We start from the raw sequence: 22,011 nt of genomic DNA, 5'->3' as shown, positions 1-22,011 counted from the left end.
GAGCAAATCAATAAGCGAAAATACAGGGAAATTAAAGATAGACTCTCCAACCTAAAGCTCCGACACAAGAACGTAGAGATTTCAACAGTTCAGTTTGTAGATGCTGTTTCATACCTCCTTCGTTTGGACTTAATTAACAATACTTGTAGTATACTTGTGATGGCACTATGTGACTATTCATGTTTTAAATTTCAAAGACATGCATGCTTTATTTATTTGTGATTGTGACAAGTGCTTTGATGTTTTTGTGCTTATTTCTTATCTTGAATATTATCTATATTCTTGATCAATTGAACACGAATAAATATATATTCAAAGATACAAAGATTTGATTAGTAAATTTGGCTTTGAATATAGTTTACATTGGCACTAATATCGATTTTGTCATCAGCAAATTAAAACATAACTAAATTTGTATTCTTTTCAAACGGGATGTATAAAGACACACCCATGTTCATTTTGATCTTAAAGAGGTTAACTCCTAATTAGCCTACTGTCTGTCGATACATTTATTTTTGGCATTGCACAAGTCATGTCTTCTTTGACTGTCCATGACGTTAAAATACTAAATCCCTGAGATGTGTTTTAGTTGATTTTAGTCTCTGATGCATGATTTTTTATTATCAATTGCGAGTACTCTCAAATCGTACTTTCTTGTTTATGACCTGTTGATACTAATTGTATTGCTTTTTTGTTATTTAATGTTATTCAGGGTTATATCTGGTCTATATACCAGCTTTGATAAGTGTTTGGTATTACTGTAAATTTTCACTTCTTCGTACTATGAACATCAAAATTATTTATTTTGTAAAAATATTTCCTTTCTCTATCTGAACTGTACGCGTATACCTAGCAACAAAATTATTTTTATTTACATGTGTTTAAAGTAATTGCAAATGGCTGATATTTTTGTTCAAGTATATTGTTTTTCTTAAATTGTTTAACATTTCACAGCGATATAACATGTTACTTTAATTATTCTTCCATTGGTTTATTTATTTTGTATTTGCATTGTATCATAGATCAAATTTATTTGTTCAGTGTATGTTCACCGGTGTTAATATGTCTTTTGATTGAGTTAAGCCATTTCAATTGATATTTTAACGTGTGTTTTTCTATGTTGTGATGTTACACTATTGTTTCAGATAAGGGTGAAGGTTTGGTACCATTAAAACGTTTAAACCCGCTGCAATTGTTTGCACCTGTCCTAAGTAAGGAATCTGATGTTCAGTAGTTGTCGTTTGTTGATGTGGTTCATAAGTGTTTCTCGTTTCTCGTTTTTTATATAGATTAGACCGTTGGTTTTCCCGTTTGAATGGTTTTACACTAGTAATTTTTGGGGCCCTTTATAGCTTGCTGTTCGGTGTGAGCCAAGGCTCCGTGTTGAAGACCGTACTTTGACCTATAGTGGTTTACTTTTATAAATTTTGACTTGGATGGAGAGTTGTCTCATTGGCACTCATACCACATCTTCTTATATCTATTCCTTATATTAGTTATCTTTCGTTGACATTTATTGAGCTGTCAAAGAAGAGTGTTTTTATAATTCCTTAACAAAATTCATTTTAAACAAACAGAAAAAATACAAAATATCAATTTATTGCAAACAAACAGGAAAATCAAAAAAATTACCTGGAATTTTAATGTAGAAACTCAGCTTAGTTACCTGCACAGATTTTAATTACTGTTTGTTTTGACTACACTTTATTTTAATAAGACACTATTCCTTGAATGCCTACATCTTTTTACCTCTATTTCGTCGGTAGATAAAAAGGTGTAGGCATTTAAGGAATAAACTCTGTCACCATCAAGACATGATTAAACTCTAGGATTTTAGTTGGGACCAAGTTGCCATGGCGGTCGAGTATAACAAAATTTCAGGTCATAGTACATTGAATTGACGGACAATTTGACGACAAATAATCCAGTGATGCGTGGTCTTGTTACATGAAAATATACTAGTAAATCGATTAATCTATTGTTTATTATAATTCCTTTCTGGGCGAATATCTACATGTATATCGTTTATAAAATACATGATTCGAATATTCACATAGAAAAATGTTAGGCACACGGGCACTCTCGGTAAATCACTTTCACAAGTTACTGTAAATGGATTTCATTACATTCCGTATAACGAAATTAAGCAACAGTGTCCAATACTGTGCACACAAAAAAACACGCATAGTGTCCAATACTGTGCGGACAAAAACCACCCAACAGTGTCCAATACTGTGCGGACAAAAATATCAAAAATAATAGTAATTCCGTATCTATCAATGATCTGCCAAGATCTGCCGAATCTCCAAAATCTGCCTACAATAACAAAAATCTGAACCTTATATACAAAATGCCACCAAAAATGCACCAAAAATTTAACCTAAATTTTTACTGACCTAAATTGCCACCAAGTATGCACCAACTATGCACCAAACCTATTAATATATATATCTGCCTATGTGTAGAGTCAACTGTAAATTATACCTTGTTCATCGGATTTCTTATGAGTAAGAGTGCCTATAGAAAATTAACCCTTACAATGTTAGAGTAGATCTGATTCTTTACTTCCTCCCCGAGCGGGGCTGGAACCTGCACTGCCTAGCATTGCGCAGACACCTTATGCCTTCCTCTAACTATTGCTGATAAATATATATATATATATATATATATATATATATATTCAACCTATTTTGACTCCTCAAAATTCAAGAGTCTATCCTAAATTGAGGTAAATTGTATGGCTTTCCAAATACTGTTTCGATTCCTAACATCACTGAAGAGACATTAATTGTCGAAATCTGGATATGGTGTACAAAAAACCTTTGCAATTTGTTTGCGGTATATCATCTTTTCCGCAAGTTTATATATATAACTCTACTTAAACTAATTAACACATGCTAAAAGGCCATGCCCTCTATAATAATGTCTTATTTACACTCTTTCAAAATCAACTTCCCTTTCTATCTGATTAAAATACAGATCTTGTGCCCACCCTTCGCTTAAGCTAAGGATTGACATATGATCTGTATATTAATCAGGTTGTAACCATTGACTTATATAGTTAAGCAGACACTTTATTTCACAAAATATTACACAATTCAATACACAATTATTGACCTTAATAGTACATGTATATGTTAGATATAGAAATGATAGATTTTTAATTTTTTTTTTACCTATTACTTCGTATATACACTTTATAGAATTATTTTGTAAATAATGTCTTTAAGGTGAATGATTAAAGATAACAAAGATGTATTTTTTTCCTCAAGAAATCAAAAAAATATTTAAAATTTAAAACTGTATAAAAAAATGCCAAGTAGGGATATTTTATTTCTTAAATCAACGCCATAATCTCATCTGTAGTTAATACATAATTAAGTTTAAAATTATCAGTGAATTGCTTGAAACATTAAGGAAAATTGTATAACCGGACGACCATGTGATTTTCTGGAGGGGACAGGAGGACTTTGAAAAGGAACGAATTTGCACAAGATAGGATGAAAATGAATATTCTGCAACACAAAATACAGGAAACAAATGTGTACAACAGGGAGCAAAGCCGCTGAAAAGAATAATCATGCATAGCAACAGATGAAAAATAAATGATTAATCAGGAAAAACCCTCCCCTCCCCCCCGAATATCAAATGGTTGTTCCCCAACTATAATATGAGCAAATTTGTTTTTAAAATGCATGTGTTTTTATCCTTCATTAAATTTCTTTTTGTACACTTGAATCATACTCAGTAACTTTATTTTATTGTTGTATATTTAAATATTATAATTGTTATCAAAATATCTCATAGTAATTTTCAAACCAATTTTTTCCTTTAGCTTTCTTTAACATCCTATGGGGTCAGATGGAGTGTGTGCTTTGATCACAGGTACGAGGATAGATTACATATTTTTAAAAATCGTCTCGTAACTGTGGGTTTGATGGCACACATTCTCAGATTTAAATGAACATACTATTTTCATAACGTACAACCCTTTACAATAGGGATAAAAGTTTAAATTTGTCAACTATTTTACTAAATTACACGGTTGAATTAACCTCACATAATTTGAAAGGGTGAATAATTAGAATTTTAAAAGTGTACCATGGTCGTTTTAAAGGCCAAAAAGTTGTGAATCAATTGTAATGTAACGTGATCGATACGTGACACGTCCTATTTATAGAAAAATGTGAATCAAACATGTGATTTATAAACAGGTAGTTGTATTATAGATTTAGACTAGAACCCGTTAACATGGATGTAGTACATGTGAAAGTTTTAATTCTCTTTGGACTATTAGTAGCTTCATTTCTGGTAGGATTTATTCCAGTGAAATGTATCTATCACTACAGAAGGAACTTAGAAACATCAACAGTGTATCGTCGTTTATTAAGCATTCTGAGCTGTTTTGCTGCAGGGGTATTCATGGCCACATGTCTTTTGGATCTACTCCCTGAAACAATAGAGGCTTTGGAACCACATATCAAGGAGTCTAAAAAATTTGAGCATTACCCTGTGGCTCAGTTTATAATGGTTATAGGACTAATGTTAATGTTAACGGCCGAACAATGTGTTATAATATACCAGGAGAAACGAAAACAAATTAGCCATTCAAATGATACGGTGAGAACAGAAGCGATTAAAACCGAAAGAAACACCCTTATATCAAACAAAGATGAGTTTCGCATATCATATAGTTCATCAGGCATTGGAACAGACGACTCTAGAGAGAAAAAAACAAATGACTTCGAGAACAGTACTGTAACCCTGTCGGTGAAGACATCTGAAACAAATAGTTCCACTCTGAGATCTATCTTGCTATTGGTAGCTTTATCTCTACATTCTATTTTCGAGGGAATAGCAGTCGGATTACAGAAACAAACCACTGATGTAGTTGAAGTTTTTATTGGCCTCAGTATTCACAAAGTAATTCTTGCCTTCAGTCTAGGTATGACATTAACCCAAAGCAAACTTTCGTTTTGGGCACAGATACGATCTCTTCTTACTTTTGCCTTAGCTTCGCCGATCGGGATTGTCATCGGTTTGCTGATTGTGGAATATGGGCAAGGAACGACATCGTCATTGGTCGAGGGGATCTTGCAAGGGTTAGCATGTGGAACATTCTTGTATGTCACATTCTTTGAAATACTCCAACATGAATTAAGCATACCAGACATTCGGTTGATTAAAACTTTTTTTCTATTTCTTGGATTTATATGTATGTCAGGTTTATTTTTGATCCATGACCATGAATGATACTAATTGTTAGATTCTTATTTATGTAATTTTTAACTGTTATTTGATTATTTAATTTACCTAGATTTAAACTTTAGATTGTTTAAACTTTAAATAATCAATGGAATTATTATCGTACCACATACAAAGAACAAATACATCGAGTTGAAAGTGTAAAGAAATATCTTTTTTTTTATTATATAAGTTTATGTTATTTTGTGTTTTTTCTCGTGATTCATCTGAGGATATGTGTGTAACAATCACTTGTCAAAAAAACTTTTTCGTTTTTGAAGAGGTGGTATGATGAAATTGTAATATGTATTGACGCTTTGTTATTATATATCACCACAATGTGTTTTTTGTTTGTGTATTGCTTATGTGTTTGTGATTAGTGATCGTCAAATGTTTGAACTGTAGTTCGATAAAATATTTTATTTTGATTTTTGTCATAAAATGAAACTATTGTCATAAAAACATTGTCTTGAAATAAAATCACTTTTATATAAGAATAAGTATGATGTCAGTTTTGTTTTTTATATTTTTTAATATTAAGGATATCGTAGTACTCATACATGTGTACATTTTCAACTTCATACCCTCCTCCTATGGTCGCCATGTGTGTTGACTGACAGAAAAAAACACAAACTTTTTACTAGATATCATAAGGATCATTCCCCTCCTCTGTTTAGCTGTAAATAGTTTGGTAGTTTCAGAAAAGATGATCTTTGAAAAGGTTTACGAAGACGAGGAAGAACGCCAAGTTATGTTATAGTTCACAAGGCCCTATGGGCCAGTTGAGCAAAAAATGGAGAATTATATTGAAACAGAAGTATAAAAGATACAAAACGTTTTATTTCTTGGTACACTATGTGCACATAATTCTCTTTATAACAGTTAGTCAGAGATTTGTCTGAAGTCTGACGGCCTTTTTAGAACTCGATTGGACCGTGTCAGAGTCTAGGGCTATATCAGTGGTGTAGGAATGGACTGAAAAAGGGAGGGTGTCAACAATAAAAATAGATTTTCTAAGTCTAGTAGTGTAGTAACTAGTTAGAATAAAAATAAATAGATGTGGTCACATGATTACTGCCAATGAGACAACTATCAACCAGAGTTAAAATGAAGTGGATTTACAATGTATACAATTATAGGTCACCGTACTACCTTCAACAATAAAAAAACATAACGTATAGTCGGCTATGAAAGGCCCCGACATGAAAAATGTGAAATGGTTCAAACGAGAAAAAATTAACGGCCTAATTTATAACGATATAATTTACGAAAAACAAATATGGCAGACATGAACCAACGACAACCACTGAATTACAGGCTCCTGACTTGGAACAGGTACATAAACAATATGGCGGGGTTAAACATATAAGTGCGCGCTCGACCCTCCCCTAACCTGACACAGTGGTGTAACAGTACAACATAAGAACAAACTGTAAAAATCAGTTGTAATTTGCTCAACTCAATAGATCGGTAGGAAGCACAAAACACAACTAACATGTGATACAAAGCACCGATATAAGAGTACTCGTAGTTTCTGAAAGCTAGTTTAAAACTAGTTACAACTAAATAATAAATCATGTTCTCCCAGACTAAAGTATCAATCAGTACACATCCAATGGATTAAGTACAAAGACGTCATAAACAGTCTGAGAAACGCATGACCTTGTGTTCAGTAATTACATAATACTATACTACAAAGAATATACATTATTTTTTACCATTATTTAAAGCATTTGTTGATAGAAATTCAGGTGACTGTGGTTTGAACATACAGTACCTTGCTGTCAGCTAATATGTGGCGCGCAAGGGTTTTGAGTTACTGAAAAGATAATTAGAATCACTAGACTTCTAAAATTTCAGTCAGGTATAAAGTATTGGAATGTATATACTAGTATAGCTAAACATAGACCATAAGGGTAAAATGCATTTTAAAATTGTCTTATAACTTGAAAACTATAACAGATAAAGAAAATCTGATATGACACAAATGCTTAGAATGTCACGTTCTACCTAATTTCTGTTTGCATCTGAATTATCAGACTACTCCTTAAGGAGTTATAGCCCTTAAATACCGATTTTGACTAATTCATGTTCTTAAAATTGAGAATGGAAATGGGGCATGTGTCAAAGAGACAAAAAACCGACGAAAGAGCAGAAAATAGAACAAGGCCACCAATGGGTCTTCAACACAGCGAGAAAATACCGCACCCGGAGGCGGGCTTCAGTTGGCCCCTAAACAAAAATGTGTACTTGTTCAGTGAAAATGGACGTCACACTAAACTCCGAAACATATAAATGTTACTCTGTTTTCAATCATGATTGTTGATTAAAGAATTACATGTGTATCAAATATATAAGAGATATTATAAGATTTTTGTACAGTTTATACTACTATTTTGACTTTTTAAAATCCATTGAAACTCGGCAATTGATGAAACATTTTTTTTTGTTCAATACATTCATGGGACGACAACACAATATTCCAACAGACATTTACAAGACAACATATGGTCTTCAATAATAGCCAATGTTTGGTCCATATGTCAAGGACTTGTGTGAATCGCAACGAGTGTAGACACTTTGTAAATGACTATACAGCTTTTTTTGGGTATGTAACTATGATCCAAAATGATGTGCAAAAGACGTTTTATTTTATTTTGGCTACAGAACTCGAAAGATTGAAAAAGACATAAATTGAGTTTGAGGAGTGGTCATCATGAACTGTTTATGATTTTGTTGTTTGAAATCTTTTTTACATCCACCAATATTAGAGATGGAATGGTGTCATATCAGAATGTTAGTACTTTGACCTAGCTTTCAGTAACTGCAAGCATTCTTTGGTACAGAATAATATTTTTTTTGTTGTTGTGTTTGTGTATGTGGTTTTATACCTATTGTACCGTTTTTAGAGTTTACGCGTATTTTTCCTGTGCTGATTTATTGCGTAAAAATAAGGCGATTTTATTTGATTGCCAATAGACAAGGACATGCATGGATGTAAATAACTACAGGTCACTGTACGGCCTTCAACAATGAGCAATATCCATATCTTATCATAAGCTACAAAAGTCCCCAGAACAAACTCAAAATCTAAATAATTTAAAAGAGAAAACCAACGACCTGATTTAAGCTAGTAACACTGAACGAAAAACAATTATGACAGATTGAAACCAACAATAACCACAGCTCTATAAACCAAATCACCGTGAAAATTTTGATTTGATATCCCGTTTTTATTCAGATTTTTATATATTGGTATCTATATGAAAGAATTTAGTAACAACTGTTTTATGGAATTGCTTATTCCACAATTAAGAATTTTCAGCAAAATTTCTAATTTTTATTTTCAACCCAGATCTTATGAACCTCGCAGAAAGTTTGCAAACCTATTGAGGTTGTTCACTTAAGATTTCACCCAAGTTTTACATGTTAGATTATCACATCAGAAGCGCCTTAGATAATTGCTTCGTTTAATTTAAACACGAGAAAATTAATGATGTTGATTTTTGATTGGTGAATTGGGCTTATATTAAGATTGTGAAGGACAATAACACATTTTCATTTAAAGACACCCAAACCATGTATCTAAAATGTTTATCAATTTTAACCCTTTTTTAATGTAATGCCAAATTTCTGTGAGTACATTTTACCATAACCTGAGAAATGAATTATGACAATGGTGTCCATGCCAATCGGATATATACACATAACAATCATTCCATACACCATATATAGTCGACCTATATTGCTTACAGTATCCGCGAAATAGACAAAACCATGAAAACTTAATATTGACCAATGGACCATTAAAATGAGATCAAGGTCAGGTTAACCCTGCCAGACAGACATTTACCCCTTACCAATCATTCCACATACAAAATATAGTTGGTCCATTGCTTATGGTATCTGATAAACATACCACAACTCTAGAAGAATGCACACGCTGAAATGTTTCGCCTGCTTTACTGACCATTGATTTCATGTTGATAGTCCTAAATATAAAGTTTTACTACAAGTATCACATAAACTTAACATGACCCAGTAAAATTAGTCAAGGTCAGATAAACTAAGACAGAAATACATGTACACTTGCAATCATTCCATACACTGAATATACTTGACCTATTGCTTATAGTATACAAGAAACAGACCAAACCATGAAAACTTTATATTGACTAATGGACCATGAAAATGAGGTAAAGGTCAGATGATACCTGCCAAACAGACATGTACATCTTACAATCATTTTATTGATCAAATGTAGTTGACTTATTGTATATAGTATCTAAGAAACAAACTTATCCAGGAAATCTTACCATTGACCAATAAACCATAAAAATAAGGTCATGGTCAGATGATAACTGCAAGACAGACATATACACCTTACAATTATTCCATACACCAAATATAAGTGACCTATTTCTTATAGTTTAAGAAAAACAGACCACAACACAAAAACTTAGATTGAGCAATGAACCGTAAAAATGAGGTCAAGGTCAAATAAAAACTGCCAGACTGACATGTACATCGTAAAATATTTTCATACACCAAATATAGTTGACCTATTGCATACAGTACTAGAAAAACAGACCAAAACACAAAAACTTAATTTTAACCACTGAACGATGAAAATGAGGTCAAGGTCAGATGACACCTGCCAGTTGGACATGTATACTTTACAATCATTCCATACACCAAATATAGTAGACCTATTGCTTATAGTATCTGAGATATGGACTTGACCACGAAAACTTAACCTTGTTTACTGATCCATGAAATTAGGTTGGGGTCAAATGAAAACAGTATGACAGCAGGAAGACCTTGCAAGGTACGCACATACTAAATACTAAAAATCTTAACTTTTTTCAAGTAGTCACTGAACCATGAAAATGAGGTCAAGGACAGTGGACATATGACAGACGGAAACTTCATAACATAAGGCATCTATATACAAAGTATTAAGCATCCGAATCTTCTACCTTCTGAAATATTAAGCTTTTAAGAAGTTTGTCAACGCCGCCGTTGCCGCCGCCGAATCACTATCCCTATGTCTCGCTTTCTGCGACAGAAGTCGCAGGCTCGACAAAAAAACTTTAAATATTATTGAACATATTTTCCATAGAATATTTTAAATTTTACATTTTTTTTCTGCAACGAATGATATTCTTAAACAAATGTCGAGCCATTAAGAGGCATTTATAATTTGATCAATTTTTTGTAGATAAACTATTCTATTGCTATAACCTAAACGTTCATGAATCTGTGATTCTGTCAATTTTCACAAAGAGTGAAAGGCTTGTTGAAGGTGTCTGTGATGTGAAATAGTTCAAGGGGAAATTTGTTCACGCATGCTTTTGCAAAATTAAAAGTTCTATTTTCTTGTTAAATTAATTTGGGTCCAAAAGACAACTTTGGTTTTATCTAACATTACCTTTTTTCTAGTGGCAGTACAAACCCCCGCTCTGCATCCCTGTTTATCCATTACATCACATTTACCTATTTTTATATAACTTGATGTATTGTTTAATTCATTATCGTACTCAGTGAACATGCATGAAACATTTGCCACTGGACGTCAAGCATTCACCTGTCAATAAATCCAGGTTCGGAAAATAGAAAATGGGATAAATGTGTTACATTATTTCATGTCGCATACATAATTCAAATTATACAATTCAGTATAAACCCATAAAAATTAGTTTCAAACTAATTTTATTCGCTCCTGTATAGTGTACCTGAAGACAATGTTGATACAAAAATTCGTAAGCGTTTCCGCGGAATCCTGTTTCTCGTCTGCGATTGCTGCTGTCAGTGTAAAAATGTAATATTGACTTAAAAAGTGAGTCCATTTATCAATGAAATACAGAATTTAAAAAAAATCAAACTTTTTCTTTAGATGCTATTTCTTGGTCTTGAAGATTAGCTTCTGTCCAAGTTTCATAACAATCCATGAAGGTTTACAAATTTATCATGTCAAAAAAATTTAATCCCAGACTGTCTGTAAATGTTAACTGAAAAACAAGTTGCCTTCTTTAAAAAAAAGAAAAGCAATACGTGAACCCAAGACCTCTGACTGGTAACCAAAAAGTTGTTGCTGAATGTTTGTCTGCTTTTGAATTGAAATAACTGAATGTGAATAAAATAAGATAATGATGATGTTAAAACACGTTTCAGTTGAGAGCAATGATGGATAGTTGTGAACAGAAATGTGTATATACAGCTACTATTTGAATGTACATTTAAGGCTCGACTATTTTATTTATTACTTGGGAGTGTAAATAATTATTTCATGACCCTTTTGTTAATCCCAGTATTTTACAAACCCGATGTCTAATGCAAATTGCATAAACCAATCGCAATATAGATTTAAGCACATAATTTGCTTTCTAATCTGGATGCATTTATTTTATCTATCATATCTTCATATTTTGTTTCCTGGATGTCCCCAATTACTTATCAATTCAAATTTCCATGTGAAGTGAAACCCTGTTGCATGCAACTTATAAGAAGGTTTCGTATATATTTCTTGAGAGTAACACACTAGATTCATATGGACCTCTTATATAGAGACATATTTTGGTCAAAAAATAATTACAAATTTTTTAAAAGGATTTCCTGATGTTACTTAAATCAATCAAACTATTCTACAGGAAAACTTTGTTTTGAAGAATATCCTATTTTCAGAAGTTATATTAATACCTGAACATACTCTAAAAAGAACCAATTTAAATAAAAAGATATGTAGATATAAAAAGATAGCATGCCATGATTAAAATGTTGTACGCGAGTGAAGTGTACAAAGAATCAACAGTGACGCTCGAATAAAAAAGTGAAAAAGGCCAAATAAATTACGAAGTTAAGTAATCAATTCCTTGAGTAGAAAATCCTTAGCATTTCGAAATGTCAAAGTTTATAATAGGACAGAGACTCAAAGAAGAAAACAAAAGAGAAACAGCTAGAGGTCAGAATACTGTAAGTAATCATGACCTTGCTTGAAAGTCACATGTCGAGCGCTTACTACCGTGTCCTGAATCTAGATAAAAACAGCGAAAATTCGCATTCACGAGTGAAATTAATATTGCATGCTCGTGTTATTTTTGCGCTAAAAGTAGTAAATAGAAATCATACGCACTGATATTCTAGATAAGAATACGCATTTGCGTCATCACATATATTAATTTAATAGTTGAATTCGGATGTCAAAATACCTACCGTAACTTAACTGTTTTGACTCCGGATCCGTGACAAGTTATCCGGAATTTTAAACAAACGCAAACCGACAGTGCACGTGTGAACATAGCCTGGCATCCTGACCCAATCTAATACTTCGTCGATAGGTCAAGCAGTTGGCCAGGATCCCAGGCTAGTGTGAACAGGGTAATATACAATTTGAACGATAGCTGGTCAACACAATGAATACAATTTTCATATAGTACAAATATTTAAATACTATAAGGTTGAACTATTAAAACAAATACACAAAAAAAAAGAATTGAAATTTAATGATTAAGATACATTCCTGCGAGTGAATTTTTTCCGAAGATTTAGAATATAATATCAATAAACACAAACGTCAAGTATTTACGGATGGACATTTTATTTATCAAATCAATCGCTTTTTAAAGTCTAACATTTCACTATATTGCTAAAGCAGAAACTTATAAATCCATACTAAAACAGCATAAAATAATTAACATATTGATTATGATAGTAATTAAATTTTGTTATGATTATTGTAAACTATTAATTACGTTTTTTGTTAGATGCAAAGATTTAAAATCCTTGTGAATACTCTAGTTTCGGAAAGATCTGCGCATGTCTAACCTAATTAGTCAAGTTATGAAATCACACGATAGTTCCCGAGAATTCGTCAACTGGGGGCATGTGTTAGATAAGCATACAGTGGCGAAAATATAATAACTTAATCACGTATTAGCGTTTACATTTACACGAGGAGCGTTTGACAGTAAATACACTGTACTTAATATCGAAACCATGTTGATTACACTGACAGATTAAAACAGACTATTTTGACTGTTATGTTAATTAATCTTAATTACAAAATAAACGGTTTGATCTGTCACCTGACTTTGCGTGTCACTTTCACGCTAAAATGGACAGATTCACGCTGTGATGTTCACTTAGCAGATATATCAATAAGTTACAAATATACGCGGGTGCTATTTCATTACCATTTCTTAGGTCATAAACACCTAGGCCATATTGAATCATAAAGTTTTACCTTAAACTATCAATCTCACCAGGCGACAGTTGGACAAAATATACCCTTAATAATTATAATTATGTTCTGACAGTTACCGTTAAAACATATGTTCAAAATGCTAGCCCTGATTGCATGCGTGTATTAAATTCACATAAAGGTATTGTGCTTAATTTAATAAGGAGGGGATCTGGGTCGTTCAGCAATTTATCTTGTCTTACCTATTGTGAAGCATACATAATATAGTATGCAGAATATCTAATTTATTTATGAGATCTTTTCATAAGTTATTAAACAAAATAAAAGTAAATTTTCACACATATATATATATAGTTTGGCATTTGATTATATACTTTTAATGAACAGTTCTGTTGTATATTTTTTTTTGTGTCAGAACATTCACGTTAGTATGTAGAAAAATGATAATTAATGCGAAAATAATATTGTAATATTACAATTAATTTAGAAAAAAGTACCCCCCCCCCCCCCCTAAAACAAAAAATAATGATTGTCGTCTTGTCGAAAGCAAGGAGATATTCATGATTTATGAGTGAAATAACTGTCTCTTTGGATCTTTTGACATACATCCTTCTTTTTGTCAAGCGAGACTTGGCGATCCTAGATTCCGTCGTCGGCGTCAGCATTTAGGAAAATATTTTACATCAATAACTTTGTCAAACATAATGGAATTTTAGGAAATTGGAACAGTATCCAGGGCAAAATTTTGCAAAAATTTATTTTCATTTTCCCGTATTTTACTAAAAAATGGACTTCGTTTTTCCTTTACAGTTTAATTCAGATTTTGTCCGAGGTTATAGTTTTTCATGCAGTCATCAATAACTTTGTCAAAACGTCCAGTTGCAAATTAAATGCATATCCATGCAGGTCAAGATCATGACAATGATATATGAATGTTGAAACTGTTTTGTTCTAGATTGAGCTGGACTTTTCTCTTGTTTGTTCAAAATGCAACAGTTCGAGTAAAGACATTGTATAGCTTATTAGTGGGTTTGGATTTTTTGCTAAGCGTTTACTGAATTCCATACGACGACCCGTAGCTGTTTTTTTTTTATAGGAACGTTTCTATTATGGGTTAAACAAGGAACATATATATTCTGTTCCCAGGTTAAACGATCAGACTATCTACTAGTATATACAATATTGAAAACATAACATTTATGAAGCCATGGTTATATTTTATTGAATACTTCGCAAAATGTCATTCATTATATTGACTTTGTATTATGACCAGCGACAACTTTTCAAAAAGTTCCGTTTTACATGACAATCATACAGTTTAAGAAGTATACTATTTTGGCCATTGATGCCATTACGTCAGCATGTATCGGGAAATTATTCTGAATCTCCAAAGATGATATTTCTGCACATATCCTTCCTCAAAGTACTTGGAAGCTTTAAGGGACTTGCAGGCCCTCATTCGAATTCCTACTTGATCAAACATTTCGTTTTGGTTATTTGAAAGGTAAGTTTCAAGTTTTCTTCTAACTTCTTTCCCAATATTCTCCCTTAATTTTCAAACACTAGGTCTCGTAATTCTACACAATATTTTTTTTTACTTTATTAGCCATAAACATAAACCAAAAAACAGATGACACTCAACGACTTCACAGGTAAACGGAAAGCGGCGGGCGTCCTTAACATCGAATATTGATTTGTACCATATGACTTTGCCCCCAGTTCATCCAAATCTCGCATATTTTCGCATGATTTTCAATTAAACGCTTGACCCACTCAGAATTCTAGGTCGCGAACAAGCTTTCCCGAAACTAGAGTATTGAAACCATGGAAGTATTTTTTTCATTCACGACCGTTTAAAATTTAGATACATGTATTTAGCTTACTTTGGGTACGCATCCCTGCTCATTGGTGCTCATACGTTGCATGCAACTTTCATAATGTATTTACTGTTCAAACCTGTGAGACACAATGCACGTGTATCAGTATGACAATTTTAATTATATTCTATTAAGAATAAATTCAGTCTCAGTTTAAACTTAATAATGAATATTCTCTTGGTCTGGTAGTATATATTAATGAAATAAGATATTTTAGACAGAACAATCCTTTTGTTTAATTATCTTAATTTCTGCTTTCCGACCTAAGATAAATATTTTTAACTTTAACAGAAATATCGTTTCCTTAATTTTCCTCATGCTTTCCAACTTTTCCCATGCTATAAATGAAATACAAAATATCAAATGATAAACATCCAGAAATAATCAGTTTATTCTGGGACATTATATAAACATATCAATTAACTACTCCCAGGTTTATCTTGTCTTACCTATTGTGAAGCATACATAATATAGTATGCAGAATATCTAATTTATTTATGAGATCTTTTTATAAGTTATTAAACAAAATAAAAGTAAATTTTCACACATATATATATATAGTTTGGCATTTGATTATATACTTTTAATGAACAGTTCTGTTGTATATTTTTTTTTGTGTCAGAACATTCACGTTAATATGTAGAAAAATGATAATTAATGCGAAAATAATATTGTAATATTACAATTAATTTAGAAAAAAGTACCCCCCCCCCCCCCCCCTTAAGACAAAAAATAATGATTGTCGTCTTGTCGAAAGCAAGGAGATATTCATGATTTATGAGTGAAATAACTGTCTCTTTGGATCTTTTGACATACATCCTTCTTTTTGTCAAGCGAGACTTGGCGATCCTAGATTCCGTCGTCGGCGTCAGCATTTAGGAAAATATTTTACATCAATAACTTTGTCAAACATAATGGAATTTTAGGAAATTGGAACAGTATCCAGGGCAAAATTTTGCAAAAATTTATTTTCATTTTCCCGTATTTTACTAAAAAATGGACTTCGTTTTTCCTTTACAGTTTAATTCAGATTTTGTCCGAGGTTATAGTTTTTCATGCAGTCATCAATAACTTTGTCAAAACGTCCAGTTGCAAATTAAATGTATATCCATGCAGGTCAAGATCATGACAATGATATATGAATGTTGAAACTGTTTTGTTCTAGATTGAGCTGGACTTTTCTCTTGTTTGTTCAAAATGCAACAGTTCGAGTAAAGACATTGTATAGCTTATTAGTGGGTTTGGATTTTTTGCTAAGCGTTTACTGAATTCCATACGACGACCCGTAGCTGTTTTTTTATAGGAACGTTTCTATCATGGGTTAAACAAGGAACATATATATTCTGTTCCCAGGTTAAACGATCAGACTATCTACTAGTATATACAATATTGAAAACATAACATTTATGAAGCCATGGTTATATTTTATTGAATACTTCGCAAAATGTCATTCATTATATTGACTTTGTATTATGACCAGCGACAACTTTTCAAAAAGTTCCGTTTTACATGACAATCATACATTTTAAGAAGTATACTATTTTGGCCATTGATGCCATTACGTCAGTATGTATCAGGAAATTATTCTCAATCTCCAAAGATGATATTTCTGCACATATCTTTCCTCAAAGTACTTGGAAGCTTTAAGGGACTTGCAGGCCCTCATTCGAATTCCGACTTGATCAAACATTTCGTTTTGGTTATTTGAAAGGTAAGTTTCAAGTTTTCTTCTAACTTCTTTCCCAATATTCTCCCTTAAATTTCAAACACTAGGTCTCGTAATTCTACACAATATTTTTTTTACTTTATTAACCATAAACATAAACCAAAAAACAGATGACACTCAACGACTTCACAGGTAAACGGAAAGCGGCGGGCGTCCTTAACATCGAATATTGATTTGTACCATATGACTTTGCCCCCAGTTCATCCAAATCTCGCATATTTTCGCATGATTTTCAATTAAACGCTTGACCCACTCAGAATTCTAGGTCGCGAACAAGCTTTCCCGAAACTAGAGTATTGAAACCATGGAAGTATTTTTTTCATTCACGACCGTTTAAAATTTAGATACATGTATTTAGCTTACTTTGGGTACGCATCCCTGCTCATTGGTGCTCATACGTTGCATGCAATTTTCATAATGTATTTACTGTTCAAACCTGTGAGACACAATGCACGTGTATCAGTATGACAATTTTAATTATATTCTATTAAGAATAAATTCAGTCTCAGTTTAAACTTAATAATGAATATTCTCTTGGTCTGGTAGTATATATTAATGAAATAAGATATTTTAGACAGAACAATCCTTTTGTTTAATTATCGTAATTTCTGCTTTCCGACCTAAGATAAATATTTTTAACTTTAACAGAAATATCGTTTCCTTAATTCTCTTCATGCTTTCCGACTTTTCCCATGCTATAAATGAAATACAAAATATCAAATGATAAACATCCAGAAATAATCAGTTTATTCTGGGACATTATATAAACATATCAATTAACTACTCCCAGGTTTATTGTCACAATGCAGAACAGCACCATGTATTTAATACTACACAAACAACGTGTACATGGATCCGTCTCAAAGCATGAATTATATAATTGCGTTATCATTATACTTGATATTTAATAAACATTCACATTATTAAAAAGACATATGTTTTGTGAAAAGGCAAATAAGTTCTAATATATAAACGTTTTTTGACTGCAACTTAGTCTTCATTGTTTTACTTTCAAATTTACTTGTTGGTTACTCGGTTGATTGTTGAAATATACAATGTCACGTGGTAGCCTAGCCATAGAGGGACCGTATCAAAGACGTAGATAACTACCTGTATAAATAATCGACAACTTTCGAGACGTTCCGAGAATCTTGATTCCGACTTCCGGCTGAGGAAGTGAAAGTGAGGCCGAGAAGACAAACGCACTTTTTGAGCTCAGCTGAAAAATTTCAACATTCCTGCATTATCACTTGTTTTTCAAAACCTTTGTATAGCACAATCATCCATACACGTTCACATTTAATCCCTTTGTATTATACACCAAAAAAATCCCTGTTAAACTCCAGAATTCTGACAAATCCAGATAGTTAGTTCATAATTTTCCCGGCAATCCGCCATCTTTGATTAAGAAGGGGAAGACATATTGTCTTTTTGTTTTTTGTTTTATTTTTTGTTTTTTTTCACAATCCCAAATCATTTCAAATTGATTTAAACCGGATTAAAACATATATTTACATTGCTATTGATAATTCTGATAAAATTGAGGGGTATTAAAAAAAAGAAACCCAGTGGTGGTGTCACTCCCGGATAAAACCGGCATTTAAACTTGACACTTAAAGGAAAAGCCTAAGGATAAGAAATTATTCACCTTCATCTGTTCCTTTTGTCTGCTATTGTACTTTGTATTGCATGAAGAGAAACTGTGTTCTCTTTTTCAATAAGTTGTATTAGTATAATAGTACAGGTGTGTAGCCACTCATTTTTGACAACTTGAATATAAATTTAATTTAAATACCATATTGTAAATTTTTTCGCATTGTATAATACCTCGGTTGGTCAGTGTGGTTTTTCCGCGCTACACCGACAATAGGTATCTACTAATCTTGTGCATATTCAGTGAGGTACATATTAGTACATATTTAAAAAAAAATTTTGTGTGTATTATCTGTATCGTAGGGTTTATGTCGTTGATAAAGTTAACCAAGTTTGGTAATAAACGCATTGAGGGACCAACAGGAAAAAGGACTCTTAGACCTGTTATTCTGGCAGATAGTAAAGGCGTCAGACTGCAACAATTCTCGATTTGGAAAATGAGGTTAAACAACTCCGGAACGTATTGCAAACTTTCAAGGATTATGGCAGATCAGAAGTAAATACACAAAGTAGAGACGGAGATTTTAATTTACCACCTAGACCACAACCTATAGAACAACTACCTCAACAAGAATCATGCTGTCAAAAAAGAACTGTACATTGCAAGCACAGGGAAGACCTATTAGAAACAAGACTTAAACTTTTGGAAAGTCAAATGGTACAGAACATGATTATCAACTCGTCACTTATCAATCAGCTCTCTTTACAGGTGAGACCTCCGCACCAGAATCCACCTTCATATCCATCTCCACCATGCTATGCTCAAAATCCATATATACCATATCATGGACAAAACCAAGTGCACCAACATTTTGTACCTCATCCTGTCAATATTCAGCCGCATCAACCTTATCCATCATATCCGGTTCATAACCAGCATCACCGTACCTTTGTACCATATCCTTCTTATAATCACTTCAATCAATCATATATACCTCATCATGGACAACCACCTCAATTGTTTACAGGTGTACATACTCAGGCACGAACCTTCCCAGATATTATTCAAGGTTATAGAACTCATCCTATCGCCTCTAACCATCATATTCAAGCTTTTCAGAATAGGACGACCAATACAGGCAACTCTGTATTACAGAGCAATCATCCTCATCAAGCATACCAGCAGCAGCAACAAACTCCTCATCCTAACATCATGACTACGGCTACTGCATCTGCTCAACAACATCCAGAAGCAGTTCCAATTATGAATCATACTGCACACAATTATGACCCATTGAACCAACAACCAGCAGGACAACGCTCCCAACAACCTGGAGACATATCGTCAGACCAAAACAGAGGTGCACCACAAATTATACAATCCATCAACAGCATTGGACTTCCTACTCACTCATCCAAAGGAATCCCACAGAAGTGCAGAACTCTTGAACACTCCTTTCATCCAATCATGCACGATCAGACTCGTCATCTTATATCTGCCTCTACCCCAGAGAAGCCAGTTCATCACACAAAGTGTTCAACGGTTCTGAACAACAAAATGTCTAATCGTAGGACAGAGGTATTTGGCAAACGCCAACAATCGGGACACTTCTCAATCCCGCCCAAAGATGATAACATCCCAGTAGAGGAAAAGAACCACCACCAGATCAGCTTCTTCAGGAGGAAACACTCATAATAGAGAGAATATCAGAATAACAACATGTATCATAGAGGGAATGAGATCAAATACATATTTCCTCCAGCTCCTATCTCAAGATTCACACATTGTATGCCTGCAAGAACATTTTCTCTGGGATTGCCAATCAAACATACTACACTCAATTCTCCCTGACCACGATAATCATACTAGATGCCATGATACAAACGAACCGTTATCAGGTTTTAAACTCCCTAGAGGTCGTGCAGGAGTATCTATCCTATGGCCAAAACAATGGAACAGCCAAATTCAAAAGCTTCCTGACGGAAATGAGAGGGTGATAGCTATTCTGATTTCATCAGACGTGGACGTATGCCTAATAAACGTCTATATGCCAACTATGGACAAAGACTCGTCTTACGAATATGGAGAATGTCTCGACCTCATTCATAACATAGCAACAAAATATTTGAATACCCATGCTATTATACTATGTGGGGATCTGAATGGGACAATTTTACAAACCAGAAATAATAAACATGATCAATTATTAAAGGAATTCATACAAGAGCTTAACTTTACTGCTGATAAAGATAAATCTGACAGACAAACCTTCTTCCACCATTCAGGACAATCAAGCTCCCAAATAGATTATATCTTCTCCTCTAAAGAAATTCTGTTTAAAAAGTATACAATCTGGAATAATTCATCTTAAAATAATGTATCAGCTCATGTGCCAGTATCAGTGACGACTAACATTATCATCCCCACTGGTGTAAACAAAGCCAATAAAGAAATTCAAACAGTTCATAAGCTTCAATGGGACCAGACCGATCTCCCTCTATATATAGAATCTGTTCAGAATGAAATTTCAAAGCTGCAATTGACTCAAAAACCATCCAACAGCATCCAAAATATCACAAAAGCCTTACTTACAGCCTCAAACAAAGCAGTACTAACCAAACCCATTAAACTGAAAGGTCCAAAATGGAAGGCATCACCTAGAGTCAAAAAACATCTAAAAAATTGCAAACAGCTATACTCAAAATGGAAATTTGAAGGCAAACAACCAGACCACCCTTTCAGGAAACAACTAAAAGCAGAAAAGAAAAATCTCCGCAGTCAGCAAAGAAAGGAACATGCTGAAGATACATTGAATTTATACCAGCAAATTATGGATAATCCATCCACAGACTTATTCTACAAATTAATCAATATGAATAGATCCAAACCTAGAACAAATTCAACAGATATAGACATAGAGGGTGAATTAGAATTCAATCCTACTATACAGAGAAAGGCATTCGCAAAGTACTATGAAGATCTCAGTATCCCAAAAGAATCAAAATTTGATAACTCATATTTGGAACTATGCCAAATAAGGCAGCGACTCGTGGAAGAAGTTCTATATAACCAACAAACAAATATAGAACCATACAAAGAAGATGACATATCCAAAGCTATAGACAACCTAAACACTGGCAAATCCCAAGATGAGTACGGCTTATGTGCAGAACATCTAAAACTTGCTAAAGAAACAGTCACACCGACGCTCACAAATATATTTAATAATATACTCATTAATAGAGCAGTCCCAACTGAATTCAAGTCTGGAATTCTAACTCCAGTACTTAAAAAGGAAAAAAATCAATGTCTAGTATCCAGCTATAGAGGAATTACTGTAACTCCTGTAATCTCTAAACTCCATGAACTC

General features: G+C 33.1%; 1 protein-coding gene across 1 annotated transcript; it reads left to right on the top strand.

Annotated features, from left to right (window-relative positions):
- The first annotated feature begins 4,238 nt into the window (after positions 1–4,238).
- LOC127735202 (zinc transporter ZIP1-like) lies at positions 4,239–5,738 on the top strand. The gene has a single exon (XM_052245328.1). It carries the CDS (start codon positions 4,252–4,254, stop codon positions 5,251–5,253), a length of 1,002 nt encoding a protein of 333 aa, XP_052101288.1. The 5' UTR covers positions 4,239–4,251; the 3' UTR covers positions 5,254–5,738.
- Positions 5,739–22,011: the final 16,273 nt, after the last annotated feature.

Source organism: Mytilus californianus, unplaced genomic scaffold (assembly GCF_021869535.1).
Source record: "Mytilus californianus isolate M0D057914Y unplaced genomic scaffold, xbMytCali1.0.p SCAF_3, whole genome shotgun sequence".
Taxonomy (NCBI): domain Eukaryota; kingdom Metazoa; phylum Mollusca; class Bivalvia; order Mytilida; family Mytilidae; genus Mytilus; species Mytilus californianus.
The sequence above is the reverse complement of the archived record's forward strand: the minus strand, read 5'-3'. Positions and strand labels throughout refer to the sequence as shown.